General features: G+C 36.4%; 1 protein-coding gene across 1 annotated transcript in view; it reads right to left on the bottom strand.

Annotated features, from left to right (window-relative positions):
* Positions 1 to 22,345, bottom strand: part of ATP9B (ATPase phospholipid transporting 9B (putative)) — a 172,921-nt gene that overhangs the window by 66,144 nt on the left and 84,432 nt on the right. Inside the window, exons 10-11 of the mRNA XM_050915840.1 lie at positions 18,385 to 18,460; positions 10,696 to 10,772 (exon numbers count right to left, since the gene is read on the bottom strand). Of these exons, the coding sequence (XP_050771797.1) occupies positions 10,696 to 10,772; positions 18,385 to 18,460 (153 nt within the window). The remainder of the gene's footprint in view (positions 1 to 10,695; positions 10,773 to 18,384; positions 18,461 to 22,345) is intronic.

Genomic DNA, 22,345 nt, shown 5'->3' with positions numbered 1-22,345 from the left:
ATACAGTAATAGCTGAAACAAAAACCCAAAAGTGAGAATAAGAGGTGGCCATGCAGCCAGAGAACCTCTGGGTAAAGGTGACAGCAGGGAATTTCAAAGGTGTATTTAGAGAAGGTCAATGAAATGGCTAGTCAGCTGCTTATGGTGAATCTCTTCTCATGCATAAAACCATTAAGAAATCAACCATGCATTCACAAGTTGAAGTCAACAACTTGATAGCAGAGCAGATGACAGATACATGAGTTGCACTGAAAGAAGCTTTAAAAGGAAAGTGACAGTGCTGGACAGGCTAGGGAGGAAGCAGCACACAGAAGGATGCAGACAGAGTTGAAGAGGTGAACCAGGATCATGTTCTTCATCATTGCACAGTCAGTGCAAACTAACCAAGACAGTATTTTTCAAGGTAAACAAACTGACAGATGAAGAATATTCTTTGATAATCTCAGCTTATCAAAGAACTAAACTTTCTTCTTCACAAAGGTGCTGCATAGTCAGAGAAAAACAAGGATGTGTAAGATTTGTGTGGAGATGAAAGGAAGAAAGGTGTAGGTGGAACTACTAAAAATATTAGAGAGACCAGAATAATAGGGTGGAGAAGCAAAACAAGCCAAGAGGGAAGGTAGTCAGAAGAAAGGGATATGCAATACAAAGCAGAGGACTGGTGCTGGGAGAGTCACATTGAGAAACAGAGACCATACATATAGTAGGCAATCAGAACACAGTGAACCAAAGAATTTTTCAACGGTTCCTTCAAAAAAAAGGAAATAAACAACTGCTCAACCACTTTCAAACTTAAACTAGAAAAAGAGCTCTATGTGATAGGAAGAAGAAGAAAAAAAAGCCTATCCCTCAAACCCTGAAGGCATCAGTAAGAATCTTATTTTCAGCTGAGTCACAAGTCATCTATCTTTGCTTTTATAAAGGAAAATATTTGAGTGGATTCCTTGGAGACTATGAGATTAAGAAAAAATTCCACGAAGTCTCCAAATCATAAAAGAAATGAAACTGAATGCTGTTTTGTATAAACAGTGTTTTGGGATACATTCCAAAAGACATGATGGGAAGGGAATTAGCTTTAAGAATATGAAGAGCAACGCACTCTGTGCAAACTAATCCACAATCTAAACCACATTATTTTCATCCAGTACAAGCTGGAATGCTGATTTTAATGCTAGATCTACCCACAGGCTTGCACTCTGAACTGAGGTAAAAAAGAAGGGCAAAGATCATATTTGTTAAGAATATGACAAGCTTGTTACTTTAAGGGTGCAAACAAATAAGCAAATTATCTTAGTTATGATCACTATGTTCAGCCTATATCAAAACAAATACTATGTCCTGATACGTATAGAACTCTCCTTTCCCTCTAGATATTCATCACTGTAGACTAAGATTTCAAGTCATGTGAATCATGATGGTTACTGAGCCTCCAGTACTTAGAGAAATACATCAGACTTCAGCTGCATAAATTAAGAAGTCTCATAAATGAAAACACACAGAAGATCTGTTTTTCTGTACTTGCTCTACATAAAGAGAAGGCTAGCCAGCTAAACAATAATGCCTATAAAGCATCCAAATAAAAGATGTGAACATCAGATGAGTGTCTATTTCAAGAATGCTCTGCAGGTCTCTCAAAGATCCTAGTTTCTGACATTTAAGACATCCCTCTTTCATAATAATTTAAAAAAATAATTAACATACTTTGAACATACCCACCACAAAAACTGATCTCTCTATTCCTCCTTATATAATTCCTTTCCATATTGGAAAAAATTGAGCAAATTCAGAAAAATATGAAAAGAATGGTACAAATTTTGAAAAACTATGCAAAAGAAAAAATATATAGGCTTTTCTAATAATCACTAGAGCTCTTAAAGATATTAGGCACACCTGACTTTCTACACAGTTGCAGTATCAAGTTTTTAGAACTGTAAGTTTCAGGAATGTGCACGTGCATCTTTAAGGAAAGAATATAGAACAATTCCACAATTAAGTTAAAGGCTTCAGATTTCCAATAAAATACATGCAGTAAGAAAAAATACACATAAAAATCAGTGCCAACTGTGGTACATTGCTCTTACTAACAAACACCCAATACACAGAACATAACCCTAAGGTAGGAAAACACGTAACGGTCTATTTCCACATCATCAGTATTTTGGTCACCACCGCTTTGGCTTCCACACTGCCAGCACGGCCTCGCAGGCAGAGCATTACAAGGGTGGTGCAGTTCTAAGCAGTCAGAGGAGGTTACAAGTACCATCTGAGAGGCAGTGCCCTTTGCCCCTACCCTCTCCACCTCCCAGCAGCTGCATTTTGCCAATGGCATGATTAACTCTGAACGGCAACAAAGCTGTAAGGAGCAACGCAAGTGAAAAAGCAAACTCCTGCAACTGATTAGCAGCAGTGGAGGCAGCAGCTGAGATGAAATAGCCATCAGGGACTGCCTCTTTTAACAACTCACTGGGACACTCAACACAAGCCAACTACACAAAGAATCTCCCTGTTGCATTGTCTTCTGTAGAATGATAAAGTTTCAAACAGTTACTGTATTTTACCAAAAATCATTCATTTTAGCCTAGTTCGCTACAGGTAAAATACACTGTATTTCTGGTGAATAACCATCAAGTTGTTGCTATTCCATAACTTGATCTATTTTAAGAGCCGATCAGATTGTTTTGTGAGATTAATCTATTATAGGGACTACTGCAGAAATGGTGTACTCCACCATTGATCCTTCATCAAACACTGGTGTGAAATGACATTGAGCTTCTGAGCCAAATTCTAACATATTCACGTTTAAAACACACTAAAAGAGAACAAAATCCAAGCAACTTTTAATGGGAGTCTCCAAAACGGGAAGTGATATATCTCAGAACACCATCAAGTAAAATTCTTGGTGAAAACCACAAAAATTTAGGACTGAGTTAGACATGGCTTATAGCTACTCATTCACATTCTGGAACATATAAATTTTTATCCTCCTACATTCTTATAATAGGGAATGAGTTTAACATTGTAGGAATTTTACAGCTATGAATAAATTCTTGGGCTTAGTGAAATCAATGGAAGAGTTTGCCACTAACTCTAAAATATACAGCAAACCCAGAAATTTACCTGGAGTACAGTGAGAATTCTTTCTCACTACCAGAGCGCCATTCCCTTGCTTGTTCTGTATATTGTTATATAACAATTATTTTGTTTAGAACTAAATTGTATATTGTTGCACATACTTTGCCTTGCAGTAGGACTGTAAAGAGAAAGTGGTACCAGGTGAAGTAGAAATGTTGATTCAACATCCATGTCCCAAGTAGCACAGTATCATAACAGTATAGGCAATCTCTTCAGTTCAGTACTTGAGCAGCTGTTAGGCTGACTCAGACGCCGCATAGCAATGCAGCACACCATGCTAAATTACATGTAGCCAGAAAAGACCTATCACATGACTTGGTATACCGATTGCATAATATGTTTAATTGTTGCTTTCAGAACAAATTAGAAGTTAGGGCACAGGTTATTCTGGGACTTTAACTTGTGAATTGATAGCAGGCCACATCATGGAACAACTTATTCTCTAGCCCAGAGACACAACAGCAAAGTAGACAATATTAGATCATCACTTGCTTATTTTCCAGATGCCAAAGAAAATACATTAGGATCAAGTTTGCTCTAAGGCTACAGACGTCATGTGCATGCAAACCCAATTGCAGCAGTATTCGAGATATAACAGTCCTATGAAACACTAAGTTGTATGAGAAATGAAGTCCAATACCTTAAACTGACCACTCAGTTATTACTGTTTTTTTGTTTGTGGTTTGTTTCCCCCCCCCCTTTTGATCTCTTGTACCCCAGTTTCCCATTTGTAGTATTACCATTTCATTACTTTCGGAGAGAAGAATGTAAAGAAGAAGAGTATTAAAAAAATATACACTGCTATTTGAGAATCACTGGTAATGTGGATAAAAATGCCCTACCAAGTCTCTGAAAAGAAGCAATTGCAGAAGTTGTAGAGCGTGCTGTAAATAAAATATCAGAGCGTACAAAAAAAACCTGGTATAACATACTAGTTCGCATTAAGTGAATTCTGTCCACACAGGCACTCAAAGAAGTCAATCAAGACTTTCAGTCTTACTGTTTTAATATACTGGTATAAATCTAGTATTCTTCCAGTGTTCTATATATGAAAGAAAACTGACAACCCCAGTTCCTTTATGTGGAACTATACTTTTTCCATACTAGTCATCTGAGGATTGAAATCTCCACTTCCACACTTTTGCTATTTCAGTTAATGGAGTTACTGGTAATGATAGCAGGTGGATATTCTTTCCGGCTCAGAGTGACACAGAAATTTTGCTTTTGGTTTGCCAAAACACTGCTGACCGTTTCCAAGCATCAACTTTCCTATGTTCTAATTCCAGTTTTGGAAGAACAAGGGTGGCTCCTCTGGCGTTCAGCCCTTTCTTTCCAAACGTTTCAGGAAAGACTTCTTTTGTCCTGTCTCCTCCTTACCTAATACTGTTCCATCCATCTCACTGAGACACACTAGTCTTTCAGAGGGGCTACTCTATTTTCTGTCTTTTGCTACTTTCCTTCCTTTGCTCAGAGATGTGAGCACATGGAGAGAAAACAACCAATACTACATTACATGTATTTCCTCATGGCCTGATCCCAACAATTCTGTACACCAAGAGAAGGATTCTCATACTTAAAGGGAAGCTGGTGGTTAAGCGCCTTCTTGGGCACAAGCTCTGGATACAGGGGACAAACTAAGTTTGGGGACTACTTACCACCTGTAGGTGATAGCTTTCTCAGTTTTATCCCATACAAAGAGGATTTTTTAGGAGGATTAACCACAGCAGACCATACTCCAATAAAAAGCGCTACATAAACCCTTTTTTTCTTATAAATCCTTGAAATTTGTCATTAAGAGCCACATAACAGTTTTCAAGGTTCTGCTTTTATCCTAGGCCCTACAGGCATACAGCCATAGAAAGCCATTCTTCTCAAATAGACTACGAACATCAAATTATCAATGTAATAAGAAAAACATATAAGTGAAGTTACTGGGCGTTTGCATAACAGTGTAGCAGCAGGATAAAGTCAGTGCATTTCTAAGGCCCTTCTGAAACTCTTTAGGTAACAGCAAATTCTTGTTTGTGTTATCTGACAGGGGATTTCATGGGGCATTTTCTTCCCTCAGTCTATACCAACATGCAAGATTCATGATGTGGTTCTACTGCTGTTATGGAGAAGACTGGTGGCATAGTACAGAAGAGCTACTAATGTTAACATAGGTACTCATGAACAGAAATCTAAGTTGGACTCACGAACGTCAGCCTTTGAGGTGGAACAGGTAAGAATGGCTTACTAATGCAACTACAAGATGTTGGACAACCAAATTTAAGGATGTTTAAAAAAGTATGTCAAGGCAGGAGAAGCATATATTTTGATTATTGAAAATGCTATGCTGAACAGGGAAACTGGTGAAGCGGTATCATTTTCTGGGAACACATGAATCTGCTCCAGCCACTCTATTTTACTCCAAATAAAGAAGTAGATAGGGGGTGTCCTTTTTTTAGGAAATATATTTCAAAAATTACTCTCATAAAATGGGGGAGAGAGAAGGACAAGCATAGAGAAGCCTTTTAAATGTAGAGAAGTAAATTTGGTCACAAAACACTAGGAAGAGAAGTTTTGTGGGAGGAGAGACAGAGAAGTGAAATGATTTTGCCTCAGTTTACCAGAATAGAAATATTTTTTTATTACTGCAAGGCTCACCAGTGAGGCCATTTTCAAACAACCAGGGGCAACACACATACACACAAAAGAAAAACAATACCAGTTCTTAGATTTTTCATTTGTTTAAAGAGCAAACAAAGAAACATTTACAAAATCAGCAAAGCACCAACTACAAGACATGCAGTATTTAGCTTTCAGGCTAGTTAAGAATTAGGGAAAAAACAGTATTACTATTTTGATGAACACTGGTTACTATGAAGTTTTACTTCTGATGTTAAAACATAACAGCAGATGTAGAATTCCATAATATAAGGCAAAAAAGTGTTTTGAATGTTGCTTGTAAGGATTAGCAACATAAAAACTATTTTTGTACTAATCTGAAGCACACAAGGCAGATTACATGCTGTAGCTTCTTTACAGAGGCTACTGATTTCTCAGGAGTTCTAAGATAATTTCTACTCATTTTGATGCATTACTGTGTACATTCTGAGTGTATATATATTGCACAGTCCAAGTAATTTTAATGTTTCAATCTCAGTACACAAAATACATTCTCTCGAATTTATTTCTGTCTCCCTCCAAGTATACTGTGGTTTTTTAACTTTACCCCCAAATCTGTTGCCACCGATGGAAACAGATCACATTTGCAGAAGGGCTGTGCTAACAGTCTTGCTTTCTATGAAGACCAAAACTGCAAAAGCAATTCTAAATTTAGATACCAAAAAATCTATTCTGCACTTTAAACAGGTAAGAATGAGAACACTGCAAAATGCCAGACAAAATAAATAAATAACCTCAGTTTGTTAATTTCCCTCTTGGTTAATTAACACCCATAAATGACCTTTAGCACTGACAAGTCCAACTTCATCCAGAAAGCCAAGGTTTAAGAATATCTATCCAAATAGGATTGATTACTGATTACAGCATTGTGAGGAGCACAATTCAATCTGATTTTTTTTTTTTTTTTAAAAAAGGCTGGAACTGCATTCCTGAGTAAACTGATGTGACTGCCAATGAGGCAAAATGCAGAGAGTCATTACACTATAATAATGTTGATGTTACCGTTTCTACATTTATCTAAAGCACAGAACATATATCATTTTAGACTGAAATTAAACCTTGTCAGAAATAATTTTTCTTTATATTGTTTGGAATTAAAAACATATTGAATTGATCCATTAAGAAAATTCTCTTCTCTCTATCTTTGTGTTTTTCAGACCGTGTCTGCATCCTTAGGCAATGAAACAATTTTTATAATTGTAATAAAACAACAAAGTGTTGACTTTAAGTTAAGAAAATTGTTGCTTGAATGACTAAATACTTCAGCAAACACAATAAATCCTTCTAAGTTTACCATACAGATAAACCACCTGCTTGAACAGGTACATATATTTCACAATTTTTCATAGGTAAGTTTGCTTAAACTTATTTCAGTTTTAGTCTTCTGCTCAGTGTTTACAGAGCAGGTCTGCATCTCTAAATTTTAATATTGATTTATTCAAAAAGCATCTACCCTTAAGCAGGAAAACTAAAAATTTGCCATTAGAAAAACCCAGTTTATAGTACAAAGTACAGCAGTAATGTTATACTCGAGCAAGAAATACAACTGAAGCATCTATCTGTATTTCAATGAAGAGAGGAATGATAAAACACTCAAGCCCATGTATTTCTTGCTTATTTCTGGACATAGAAGTTTCAGTTTGGCAATGTCAATTAAGAATCACAGACCTCAGTGTTTGCTTTCTCCCAAAGCCAGAAGACACGAGCATCAATGAACTATATTCCCAACAAGACCATATCAACACATTTTACAGGAAAATCTCTAGAATATTATTTTTATTTGTTTTCAAAGAGCAGCAGAGAGAGAGACAGTCTGCCATTTAAAACCAGTTCCAAATAGTATTTGGAACAATTCTGCTTTAAAGCAGAAGAGGGGGCAAACTTATTTCCTCTCAGGTTTGCAGCAATATCACAATTGATCAACTTAATTTCAATTTTGTTTCAGCAGTTAGCTGCAGATTTATCTTTAAGTGTTTGAATCTTTAATCTCTCAACTGTAATATATCTTCTAATCTCAAAGATTATTTTAGACTCCCTTTGCCCTCCTTTTGGCTCCTATTGCTGCATACCCCATCCAACATGTAATCATTATTGTCAAGCTTAAGAAAACACAGGAAGATTCCCCCTCCCAAATACACAGAGAAGTAATGAACTGACTACTGCTTGTCTACCTGCTGCAAGGCTAACTAGCACAGAGTATCACCTACAGGCAGTGAGTGTCTTGTCTTACACAAGCATGCAAACCAATCTCACCCCATGGTAGAAGATACAGAGACAGTAAGATGCTAACTCCACAGAAAGGTAGAGTTAAAACTACATGTTAAAAAACGTTGACAATTAGTTTTTACACTGAAGTGCTGCATTTTATCACCTACTCGTCTGCGATAGCCTTAAGTGTTTTTCTGTTTTCAGTTCCCAAATCCATCCCTACTGCTTATGTTACTTCTTGGCTACTGCTTTAAACAAGGATGTTCAGTCCACAGAAAGAAAAACCCCACACCAATATTATTGTTAAGCAATTGGTACACACAAGACTCATTTACACATTTACAGAATAATCTGAAAGACAGCTGACAGTTGATGCAGTTGATGTAGAAAACAGGCTCTAGAGAAAGTCTTCACCTGCTCAGTATAAGATTAATTTTTAAATTTTTGAAATATTCTATAGAGCAACTAGCAAGCCAGAGACATTTAAAGCAGGTAATTTTACATATACTATATTAAGCCTCATTCTTCACATTTAGTAGATTCCTATCGGCTAACTACAGTACAAAGAACTAAGCACCTCCAAGGAACAAATGAATATACATATTTAGAATACTGAACATCTTAATAGGTCAATGACTCCTTGAAAGGCCTTTGGACAACTAATGAGCACAGTTTAGTTACACAAGCATCACCTGTTTTATCAGTGGCAGATAAAATGCTATTTAAAAGCATGATTTCTAATTAGAATAGACTATTTCAGTTGGAAGGGACCTACAACAATGATCGAGTCCAACTGCCTGACCAATTCATGGCTGACCAAAAGTTAGAGCATGTTATTAACGGCGTTGTCCAAATACCTCTTCAACACTGACGGGCATGGGGCATCAACCACCTCTCTAGGAAGCCTGTTCCAGTGCTTGAACTTCCTCTCGGTAAAGAAATGCTTCCTAATGTCCAGTCTAAACCTCCCCTGATTTGTTCCTAAGCTAATTATTTTAGACAGTGTTCATATACTGATAGTGCAATATATGCCAGATATTATTAGGATTTGGCTCTGTTAGTTTGTATATGTGCATGTGTGTGCATGTGTACATGTCATATTTTGCTGTTTAGTGCTTCATTAAAATTATAAGCTTCATGAAAATTATAAGAAAATTATACGATGAAAGAACACAACATTTAATTGTTAGCAGCTGTTACATTAAGGTATTATGCAAGCAAAGGTGGTAAATGTATTGTCATAATGGTAAAAACCATGCTGCAGCTTGTCAACATGCTGCTGGATCTCTTTTTTGTAGGTTTATCTGCTACTTAGTCTTTTGCTGATGAAAATTTGGAGCAACTATTTTAATATTAATAGTAATTTTGAAAACATCAGGGAAATTTTAAACACAAATCCTTTTACCCTTTATCATAGTTTTCTGTGTGAAATATTAATGCAAAAACTCTTAATGAACATTTACTAAAAATCTAATACACCTCCAGAATCTGTTGAATTTGGGTAAAGTATGTTACATTTATGCATACTCCCCTATCAATTTACTATATTAAATAATTTCATTTTAAACACCTGTGAGAATTATTTATGAGTCAGAAGTTGTTCAGAATTCTTAGAGAAAGATTCTGTTACTAAAGGGCTCATCTTTGTATCAGATGGAATAGAAAATAATTATGCACCATAAACATTCTGGTTCCATTTTACTCCATCATTTTAAAATGTATGTTTCAAAGATTAAAATAATAAAAGGCCATCTTAAACCACGTAATGGTACATCTCACCTGTCTCTGTCAATGTGACATTTAAAAGCATCTCTATTAGAAACACAAATCAATACACTCAGGGGACTGCAATAACTGCTTCAAGCAATTTGTATTATCATTTCATTCTTGATGTTCCTACTCAGAGCAACTTATTATGAATGGCGTGAAAATGGCAACCTGTCACAATTGATTTTTTTCTAAACCTCTTGCAAGAATTTTTTCCTTTCTTAATATAATTAAGTATCTTCTTACTAAACACAGGTCTAGGTTGTAAGATACAGCCTACAACTGAAGTTTCATTTCTTTGTAATTGAGGGCCCTCCCCAACTCACATCAGAAACATTATTGATGAAATGAAGAGCTATTTGCTTTGTTTTGAACTGAAAGAACCTTGTACAGAGGGAAGCACTCAAACTTCTGGTATCTTTTCAACAGACAAATCTCTTGACGATGTTTTCATTGCTTACAAAAATCCCTGGAAGAGTGTTCTGGGTACTGACTGGAAGCTCAGTTATCTTGCTCTACTTCCTCTGGGAGCCCAAACAAATTTTAGTAGTCTGTTATAAACATTCCTTAAAACTACTGTGTAGCTTTGGCCAAATACTTTACAGTAAAATAATCTGAGAGAAGTGAAGTGGGAATTAATATTTAGCTGTGAGATAGAAGTATAAAAGTCTGAAAATGCACATTTATACTTCAAAGACAAATGTTTCCATTAGTACCTGTAACACTCCTTGCTAAAGGAAGAATAATTTTACTTCTGAAATGAGACTGAGGCAGAATTCACTTCTCATACCAAAGTTCAAGTCAGTCCAGCACACACAAAATACATCAGAGTAAGACCTTGTAGATTTTTGGGTTTAGGTACATCTATTTTTAAGTTTTATGAAAACAAAAGTAGGAAATCCCACAGTAAGGCTAACTTACCTTATTTTTTGGATTGGATGTGTTCATTACACTTCGAGTTTCCTTGCCTGTGTAAATGACAACACCAATTACAGTTCCTGAAAAACAAACAAACAAAAAGTAAAACAGGTGTGTCATGGTAACTCCAGACAGCAACTAAGCACCACACAGCTGCTCCCTCACTCCCCCGCTGCTCCCAGTGGGATGGGGAGGAGAATCAGAAAAAAGTAAAACTCGTGGGTTGAGATAAGAACAGTTTGATAACTAAAGTAAAATATAATAATAATAAAACATAACAACAACTGAATGAAAAGGAGTATAACAAAAAAAGAAAAATTAGACCCAAGAAAAGACAAGTGATGCACAACACAATTGCTCACCACCCGCTGACCGATGCCCAAGCAGCGATCCACCCCTCCTGGCCAACTCCCCCTAGTTTATATACTGAGCATGACATTCTATGGTATGGAATATCCCTTTGGCTAGTTCAGGTCAGCTGCCCTGGCTATGCTCCCTCCCAGCTTCTTGCACACCTGCTTGCTGGCAGAGCATGGGAAACTGAAAAGTCCTTGGCTTAAGATAAGCGCTACTTAGCAACAACTAAAACATCAGCACGTTATCGACATTATTCTCACACTAAATGCAAAACATGCTGTACCAGCTACTAGGAAGAAAATTAACTCTATCCCAGCTGAAACCAGGACAAGGTGTCAAGTACTTACAAGAAAATTTGTCTGAATTAAAACTTGCAGTAATTTACAGTCCCTCAAACAAATCAATTGTATGAAAAATCCCAAACATTTATGCAATGTACATAGTATTGCGAATGTTGTTTTTCAGAATTGACTATGAAGGATCATTATAACTTCTTTAATTAACATCCATAAAAATGACAACATGCTTTCCTTCTTTTTAATGGAAACAATACTTTCAATGTAACTGGCTAAAAACTTATATTTGAACTTAAAATTGCCTCCAACTGTTTTCAGAAGTTAACACACAGCATAAATAACTGCCCTTCACAAGGAATACAAAAATGAGTACAATGGTGCTGAACACATCATACACAAATTGCCTGCTGTCATCTATAACAATGTAAAATCTAGTTCACCCAATTAATTACTTTGATAGAATCCCACACAAAAATATTCTCCTGTTCATTAACTTATAAACATGATTCCCCAGTTCCAATTATCTATTAGTCAATTTTTACAGGATGGTATAGCAAAACTTGGCTTCAGCATCACTAAATAAATTTTTATATTAAATATTCAGGTTTTTATTAGTATGCCACTATGACACTTCCTAGCACAAAACAAAATCCTTATTTCTATTACTTTTTCAAGTGACCTGAAATGGCTTTATGGCAGTACAACCAATAATGTGATATTTTTTGTTGTCTTCATGTTATATATAATTAACATAACTTGTCAGAAACACTCTGCTAAGAAAACTTTAAAAACTGTAAAAGTATTACACATTTGTCTGACATTAAGTAACTTAATTTGTCTTTGGCAATCAGGACCATGTGCAAGATCTGCGATCACTATTCTTGCAGCATAACAGGTCATAAAAAAAATTGAAGGAACACACAAAGAAAAAAGATGACAGTTAAAGATGTTGGCATTAAAGAAAGGAAGTTTCATTTACTCAGAAATGAGAACACAAGTGAAAACTTTGAATCCACATACAGAACATCAGTGATTATACATTACATCTTCTGGACAACTAAAAATTAGTTTTTCTATTATTTTCCTCCCCATATTAAAGCTTTTTCTTAAGACTTCCCTTGACATAACATTTTCCCCAAAGCTAGTTTGCCTCTGCTGATAGTTCCACATGCAAATCTGCACATTAGTATACAGGTAACGTGCCCCTAACACACCTCAAAATTCCTCCTGACTTTTGTAAAAGAATAGTCATTGGTCCTCCATAATTTCTGAACTCTTTCTACTGGTCTCCAACCAATATCCATATCCCTTTGGGGCACTTTATTTTGGAGTGATCCTCTGAGATGACCTCTGTCCAATGGACAGAACACACTGGATGATATCCTCCTGTAGGGAATCCCCTCCTGCACACCTCAACAATCTCTGCCTTTATAGCTCCTTCGTTCAGTAGAAGTTGGGGAGAGCTTCTTTCCAGCTGGCACCTTTCCACTGAGTTTCACCTGGCTAGGCTGCTGCAGCTCAGGAAAACAAGCTGTCCTACTTGTCTCGTATTTTGCTCCTTGAAAAGTTGGTTTCAAAGGTGGAAGTCAGATAAAATCCATTTTGACTACTGAATTTTGATCATAATTTTGGCTAAATCTGACTGAGCTGCTGCTTTTACTTAGGTGTTGATCTTTGATTTTAAACTTTTGGGGCTGTTAGTTACTAGCACAATAACACTGGTAAATCTAGGGTTCCTTAAGCCTGAATTACACCAGTGTAGGGAACTCCAAGCCTAATTTTAGTGTTAACCCACAGTGGCTGCATCAGGGACAGTTCTGGGTTTTTTTAACCCACTATTCTCTCGTATTATCCTCAGCAAATCTAAGCTTAATACCAGCTGTGAATAAAGATGCACACTTGCACTAAACTCCACCCTGGCCCACAGTAGAATGAACCGAATCCAATTTGAGGTTCCTGGAAGCATAGCTGTACTACAGGCCTGGCCTTATTAAAAGCAATGACTCAAGTATTTCTACGTATGGGCCTCTATGTAAACTGGCTCATGTAAATTGGGCAACCGCTGATTGGTAAGGGCAGAGTCATTAACGAAGGAGAGAGAACTTACAGGAGATACCACCAGAATAAACATGTGGGCCTGGAAAAGAGATAAAAGAGGACTTGTGCAGAATTAACACACACAAATAGTCGGGCATACCAAAAATTAATATGATCACACACCGGATTCAGTGTATCTCCCAAGTACTATGTGAACCATATAAAAACAAGAAAGTGCTCAAATTAATTAAAATCATGTGTAGGACTTGGCACAAAATAGTGCTTTTTACAGCTGTGCAGTTATACAAATTGTTCCGATTTTATCTAAAGTGACTTTGCAAGACTGACACCTGCTGAAATGTTCACAAAATTCCACTAATACAAATCTCCTCTTAATAGATATCTCAGCAGGTCTCTCAGAAAACTGCATTATCTTGTTTAGAGTTTGAACCACACTGATCATTACAGGATATGGAGAGCAAAAAGTTAAAGTCCATATGGTAGTGGACCTTTTGAGGCTTTTTAAAATTTAACTGCTGACTTTCCTATCTCCCTTTCTGAAAGGAAATCTACCAGAGCTTTCAATAAACACAAACACCACCGTCAGTGATGTCACAAACACAAATGATCTGAAAGATAAGGAATTTAATTAAAGATAACCTAAGACAATTTCAAAATACTTAGTGTTTTAAATTATTTGGTTAAATTTAAAGTTGTTTCTTCAGTGATAGCAGTTTTTCAAGTTTTCACTAACCAAAACTTCCCTTCCTTCAGGTACTATTATTAATTCCACAGCAATAATATAGATACTAAGAATGGCACATAGACTCTGTACCTTGCTGCTACCTTTTTGAAACTCACTGGGATGTTGCCTGTAGAGTGGAAAAAGTCAGAATATTTTTTCCTATCTCACTTATTAAAGAATAACAAAAGGACAGCTGCATGCTTTGGACTTGAGAGAGGGGCTTTTGATTTCCACCCCTGCCAGAGGCTTCTAATGTGATCCTGGCAAATTAGCCTTTGTACTTTCTGTGGTTAGGATAAACATCATACATGCAGTCACCAAATCTCTGTCAGGGCTTTACAGCAAGGGGCAGAAAGCACTTCAGATTTGGTAGCAGTAGGAATCTCCATTTAGATATCTAAACTATCAATTCTGAGACTAGAACATCTGGGCATATAATACTTATTAGGTGTGACAAAATGGTAATTTTTTTTTTTTTAGCTTACTGTTATTCTAAGAGGTAAGGAGATGTACTGAAATCAAGGAAAGTAAACACCTTCCAAATGTATAAATTTGAGGAATCGCACTCTCCTGAACTTTACTTGTTAATATAAAAAGGCTGTGGAACAGTTAATTCTTGAGTTGTTTGACATTACATCATTTTGTTGAACCAATTTTTTGGTTCCCTAAATTCAAAAAGAAAATCAAAATAGTCTTAAATTATAGCAAATATTTTTCTTGTCACTTGTACTGCTCCAGCAATAGGCTGGGTTTTTTAGCTGTAGAATCCATTATTGTAGTATCCTGATATTTTCATGAGCTTTGGTAATCTGCATTCAACATGTAGTTGATAAGATTCCTTGAAACCTTTATACACTTACATTTACTGTTAGTGATCTGCAAAATGATTGATTTGTGGTCTCTCTCCTCTAGAATTGTCAGGACGTCAGCAACCAGAGCTCAAGTTTTCTGAGGTATTCCCCACATAATCCCCCAAACACTTTTCCTAGCCTGACCTTGACCCTCTGTATCACCTTGACAAATAGCAACAGCATGTGTCTTGGAGATAGTGGGCTCTCCTAGCTGATGCAATGTGTTTTATGTAATATGTCAAAGGGAATATCAGGAAATTCAGCATATATTTAACCACTGGAAGGAGGAAAATGGGAAGGAGAACGCCCTTGCCCAATAATTGTCCTATATGTCCTATGCAAAACCTTTTTTTTTTTAAATTAAAAAACGCTTTGTATCTGCAACTCAGCTACATATTCCTTTCCTGGGCGTCAGTGATGTAGCTCCCTGTCTCCACCCCTGAGACTGACAGCATCAGTCAGTAGTAGGTCAAGATAATAGTGCAGGTTGACCCAGAATGCTTTGTAACAACCTCCACGGGGTTGGCAAGGGCATAACATAGTCCCAAGAGCAATGGGTCACATATTTGCTTGGCTTAGCAACAGATGATGTCCAGGCTGCTTAAAGAGCACTGGAGGAAGCAGCCTTCCAAGCTAGGATGCCTTAAAGACTGCCATACTGAAGAGTCATAAGGTAAATGAAGAGATGTACAGGCAATGTTGCAGGGCAGAACTCTACCCCCTACCACCTGGGCACAGGCTACAAACCCACTTTCTTGAATCAAAGTGGCAAAGTAATAGAAGATTAGGCTTGCACATAGACGTTGTATACTTTTGGGTGAAAAATACCTGCATGTAACAGAACTGTGAGCCTAGACAGTAAGGACACTGAAACAAGATACAAGCGTGGTTGAGGTGAGGTAGCTATCTATAGAGTAGAAAAACAGTACAGACTTTCACATGCTACGGGCTGTTTATTCTTCTGTTTTCATGGAATCTGAGTGGCACTTGTCTGCAGAGGTTGTGTGCAAGCATAATCTTTCACTAAATTTTTCAGATATAATCAAGGACTGTGACAGGCCATGGCAGGGGAGGGGATGCAGAGGTGCCTGCAAACTTGTACAGGCAGAGTCCACCTCTGACAACCTGCCATGGCAGGCTTTAAGCAAGGGTGTTTATAATGCAGTCAGACAGTGACAAGTGTTTTTATTAACAAGACTGAGTTGTCACAAATCTTGGAAATTCAATTATGAAGTCTAATTTAAAAAAAAAACCACACCCTATAAAAATTCAAATTTAATTAGCTTAGCATCCAGTATCCTAACTTAGCTATGTACATTCAACTTGGAAGTGAGATGAAAACAACTGAATGATACATCAGTTATCAACCAAATATAGAACATCTTAATTTTGACAATCCGCTAATTGTTTGGCCTTATGGTCTTCATGACTATATGCACAGTGCACCTATCAGACCTTATAAATTCCTGATTAGACAAGCAACAGACTGAAGGCAATAATTTCTTAGTTTTCGTTAAAGGCCTAATCCTGTCAAAGGCTAAAATTATCTCTACAGAGGTGCCGAGCAATTCTTAAGATCTGGATTTATGATGCCATACAAAACAAGCAAATATCCAAGTAGAAATCTTATATGCTTGATAACTGCAGTACTTACACGAGAGGAGCACATTATCACAGTATTAAATTGTAGTTAATACATGAGATGACATAAGTGAAATGAATGATATGCCAAAGTTTAGATTAAGAAGATATAATGTCACAAAATCAGTCACTGAAGGAAATTATTTCTCTCTGCTACCTTAATTCAACCAACTTCTGTATGCACACCATGACACCATTTTTAATTACTTGATCACGTTATTCTTTCCCTGCAGAAGGGGCTGCAGTCTTGAAGAGCCATTCAATATTTTCACTTTGTATCATTTAGTGAGTTGCCCTGCGTCTCCCTTAGAGTCTTATTCCACTATTCAAAATCACACTCCAACAAGAGAGTTATCTTCTCCCATATTTTTCTACTGCCATCATTAATAATGAACCTAAGTCCTTCATAAACAATTAAACCTGTCATAAACAAGACCCCTCAGAAGTACAAAAATCAAACATATGCTAAGGCTTAAATTTTAAGGAGTACTGTTTCATTTAAAATTACTGATTCAGAATTACTGACTTTGCAAATGTATACTCTTTGAGTGTAGTTTTCCCCCATATATAAATTTGGGGAAAAGCAAACTCAAAACAAATTTACACAGTATTGACATTTATAATTCATGAGCAGCATCTTTTTATACACAGTTACAGATCTTGGCTACTTAAGTTAAAAACCTAACTGAGGGCAATTTTAGCCATCATCCATTTGACAGAACAGTTTTAGAGAGACTAGTTTCCCAGTGCAATCAAACAAAACAACACAGAGCAAAGAACATGACTGTTTTTTCAGAATCTGGAAAGGAGTGCTCAGTCACAGACTCCTTTGCCACCTCCTCAAACTTGATCTCTTCCCCACAACCCTCCAGAAGGCCCCTCACTGATGTAAGAAGCCTTTACAAGTTAGGTGGAGACACTTTTTTACTTTCTTCACCCCCCTCCGTACCCCTCCTCCTCTTGGCTCATGTTTCCAGTTTTTCCAATTCCCTATCTTAAATCCTAGCTCCTTTTCAGAAATCACGCTCTCCCAATTCCTTATTCTCAGTCTTTTTGTGCAGAGTAACTAACCACAGCCCTTTTTTTCTACAGTCCTTTTGACTCTTCTTATGTAGAGCAAAAATGGAAGAAAATAATTTTCTGCTCTTAAAAAAGAAAAGTTACAATGGCTTAAAGCCTGAATACAGCATCTAGATAATGTGAGGATCTTAGACACGTGTCTGAGATATAATGTGTCTGTTATAAAATCTGAGACACATGAAGCATTACTAACATTTAGATCCCATTATTTTAAAATTACGTAACTGTATAACTGATCTATACTTTCAGATTAAGATTTTGCCTGATAAAAGGTTTTAAGCAAACTTTACCCCTTACATAAAAGAAAAACTCCTAACAAATGCAAAACCACTCTTGCTTTTCAGCAGGACCCTATCCACAGTGAGCTGAACAGAGCACTTTGCAACCTCAAGTTTTAATTACAACAAAAAGGTCAGTGACTTTAGTGGGGTACAAGGGACAGCACTACCGAAACAGCAAAATTTAAGTAAAAAAAAAAACTATTAAGGAGGATAAAAAGATATGAAAACATTGTGCGTAGCACGATGAAACCGATGGGAAGGCAGACAACAGAGGAACAAGAGATTAATAGCCTGGAAGACAAAAAGATTTTCAAAAGCCATTAATATTTCACATTGTAAAAATAAAGATACACTTCCACAGAAGTTTTCAGATACATTACCAGCTTTGGTATTGCAACACTTACCTGAAGCAACAACAGTGCTTGCCCATAATGTATTTTCTATGCTTAGGCTTTCATGAACTGCTGGATCACTGTCTTCCTGTTAAAAATAAGGACAGCTAATAAGTAAATCAACATAACAAACAGTCATAGTTAAAAACAATGCCAAACCATCTGAATAAGAATAACTTGCACATGATGTCTGCGTCATTGTATCAATCACTGTATAACAGTATTCATTGCATATACTTTTTCTGTATACACACACAATAATAACTTTCCAAAAAGTGAAATACTGATTGAAGTTCATATTACTTAACCCCAATTATATTCAAAGAACTAAAGTCAATAGTGTTTTGAAAGGAACGTATTCTTTTCCTCAGATGTATCAAACTGCAGAACAGTTTGCTATACCAAGCAGTTAAAGTGAGTTATGAACACTAACCACCAAAAATTAATACCCTGTTCTCTATGACAATTTAAATCATCTATAATTCATGCAATAAGTTACGGTCAGCATCATTTTGCAACCCAAGCAACATCATATCAACTTCAGGGAAGAATATTTAGACTTTTAAGAAGAAATGCGCACTTGTGTTGTCTTACCACTTAGTTACAAAATACATATCAAATGGGAAAAATACTTCCAATAGGAAATTGCTTCCATGATTATTTTAAACTTTCCTTTTTTTCCTCCCCTCTCTCCTCCCAAGCAATAATGGTCCACAGATTGCAAACAGACTTAATCTCTCATAATCAATTTGGAGCATGTACAGATTTGTTACTCATTAGCAGCTATGAAATGCGCTGTTTACAACTAAAGGAAACTTTAGGAGGTAGGATAACGAAGTGTATTTGATCGAATTACAGATTGTGCTAAACATTTTGCGGGAAAAGGGGGACCACTGATTTACCAAAGTACACAATAAATTCTACATAACATCAATAATCAAAACCTATGTCCATTTTTCATCTCTATTTTGAAACAACCACCAAGCACAGGATGAGCTGCTTAGAAATCTCTGTTCCTAAAAAAGAAAAACCTCAAACTAAACAGGTACATTTTTGTGTGTACTTCAAAAGATCCCTACATAGCAAGGAAACTATAGCTCTTACTCTCTTAAGTGAAGCAAAAATCATTGTTTTAAAGGCATAGAGAACCATTCTGTCAAAAATAGAGGGGAAGAGAGGGAGGATATGGAATTAGCTATAAGAAGAAAACCACAAGTTTTGAATCAAGACTTATACAAGACGTAAAAATTCTGTCAAGAATTATCAGTGTTCTATAAGATCAGTCTTTCATTAAGAAAAAGGAGAAATATTTTTTGACTCTTACCTAAGGAATTAATACTGCAAGAATTATTTGCCATACTCCTAACAATTAAAATACATTAAGTTTGAGACAACAGCAACCGCAAGCCCACTCTAATGGAGTAACATGATATCATGTAGGAATTTTCAGTAGTTGGAGAGTGCTACAGAGAGAAGTGAATTCCAAGATACTGCTACATAACAGCAGAAGTACTTCATATTGATAGGCCAAGGAATGTTCAGCTGTAGAGAACTGAAAATATCTCTCTGAAGGTAAAACAGGATCAGCAGCTATAGCGATATTCAAAATTACTGGTAGTATTAGTAACACATGAAGTCTTGATCACTGAAACATTAAATACAAGAAGAGTATTCTGATCTGGCTTAAAAAAGTATCATTTGTGGCAATTATCAATTATCTTTGTAACACTCTAACTTATTTCTGAGATGAGTGCCTTTGCTAGGGTTCAGCCACAGCCTAAATTTTTGGATGATTTTTCCTAACTTCATAATGCTTAGATTCCTGGTTTGATTTACAATTGTTCCTGGGCTATTTGGATTCTGTGATTATTTTGGCCTTCTGAAAGCCTCATTAAGCAGTGCATAGACATATAAGTCTAAGTAGAAATTCTCCAAGAATACTACTTTTTCCAGAGGAAGATGCTAGTAATATAGTGAAAATACTAACTGCAGCTGTTCAGGGCATGGCAGTCAGTGGAGAGATCGCCATCTATGCCTCTAACGTTGAAACATGACCACGTGCAGTGGTAAGTTTCCACATGGAACTTATTTACAGGTTTCAGAATTTGTTTCTACAAGGCTAGAAATAGGACATGAACTGGCCATATGCGAGTTGAACGTAGATACTGAATTTTTTCATTCCTACCATGGGCTTTTCAAGAATTGCTGAATCTAACAGAACAACTTTCCTGAAATTCTGCCATACTTTCATACAGACAATGCTGATTAGTCACTTGTGACAAGAGTGGAAGGCTGACACTTTCAACCCAAAAAGTGGGCCTGGCACCAAACAGGAGTCTTAATTTCACACAAATTGGCATGAGATGCACAGATTGTTCTCAGTCAGCAACACACATGCTAACCTTGATTACTTTTTATCATCCACAAACTATACTGCACAGTTCAAACTGTTTCAACTTGCTTGATTTTTACAATTCTACCTAACATCATACACTGCAAAAAAAGGAAATTCTGCTCAAGTATTCTGAACAAGAAATTTGTGGAGTTTCTCACTGCATCACTAGGTCAACTGAAAAGAATGTATAGGTGTACAAGGAAAATGCTTTTATTTATAAGAACTCACTACTGTACCTCAAAGAGCAAATCATGCTAGAGTTTGTCAGAGGAGTCCCCAGCAGGCATATAATAGGATGATGCATGCTAACAGAGAGCTGACCACAAAGATCCCATATTTTAGTCAAACACTGCAACTTCATGGAAATGAATGAGTCAGTCTTTTACAATCATCAACATACAGTGACAGGACACAGATGTGAATACCATACTTGCAATTAATTTAGTCTCAATAAATGAAAAAGTTTTTGTATTTTGCCCTCCGAAGTTCCATACAGAATACCTGTTGTCCACAGTGGGTCTCCAAATAGTTCCTCCCAAACACTGAAAGAGATAAATTTCCCATCTACCACTTACTAAAACTGCAATCATACTGAAGTAGTCATTTTTGCATTATGTTGAATTCCAGCATGAAGAAAAAATTTGAATTTTGACAGGAGCATTGTGTTTTAACTAGCCATTAGTACAGAATTGATGTACAGAATTAGAGATATAGAAAAGCTGTAGAATTCAAAGAAATGTTTGCTGCTATATTTTTGCATACCTTTATAAGTGTAACTTTAGATGAGACTAAAGTAAGACTTCAGAACAAAATGGCCATAGAAAAAAATGCCTATGATTTAATAGTGGGGTAATACTGTAGGTTGGTATATCCCACAAAAAAGTGGACAGATGAAATTCCATACAGTGAAATGTAAAGTGATGCACACAAAGGAAAAAAACATCCCAACTTCAAAAAGTGATGAGCTCTGAGCTGATCAAAACTACTCAGAACTCATAACTACTCAGAAATTGTCATGACTACTCAGAAAACAAATTTTGGGATTATTACAAATCTACCAAAACACTAACTTAATAGTCAAGAACAACCTAAATGCTTAGAATTACTAGGAGAGAAAAAAAGAAAAACAACAAATAATCATGCTACTACAAAGAAATCCATGGTTTGCCCAAGTCTTAAATATGTAGTTCTAAATCCCTCCTCCCCTCCCCTTATTCCAAACAGAAAATAAAAAGAACTGGAAAATGTTCAAAAAGGGCAACAAGGGTGGTCAATGTAGCTTCCATACTAGATGACGACTAAATAAACCTGAACTCTAATGAGGAACGTGACAGACATCTATGAAATGGGCATCTAGAAAGGGAGGATAGATACTGCTGTCTTTTAGCAAAGAAGAAAGAAGTCATAAATAAAGCCAGCAAAATTAAAACAGCAGGCAATTGCTCTTCATCAAAATATGTAATTAACCTGTATAACTTCTTCCTATTTGAATGCTAAAAGGTTACATAGGTTCAAGGGGGGACTGGGTAAGTTTAAAGAAGGAAAATTCATTGCAGGTTCCTTACAGAAACCAGCTCT

Source organism: Gymnogyps californianus, chromosome 2, assembly GCF_018139145.2.
Source record: "Gymnogyps californianus isolate 813 chromosome 2, ASM1813914v2, whole genome shotgun sequence".
Taxonomy (NCBI): domain Eukaryota; kingdom Metazoa; phylum Chordata; class Aves; order Accipitriformes; family Cathartidae; genus Gymnogyps; species Gymnogyps californianus.
The sequence above is the reverse complement of the archived record's forward strand: the minus strand, read 5'-3'. Positions and strand labels throughout refer to the sequence as shown.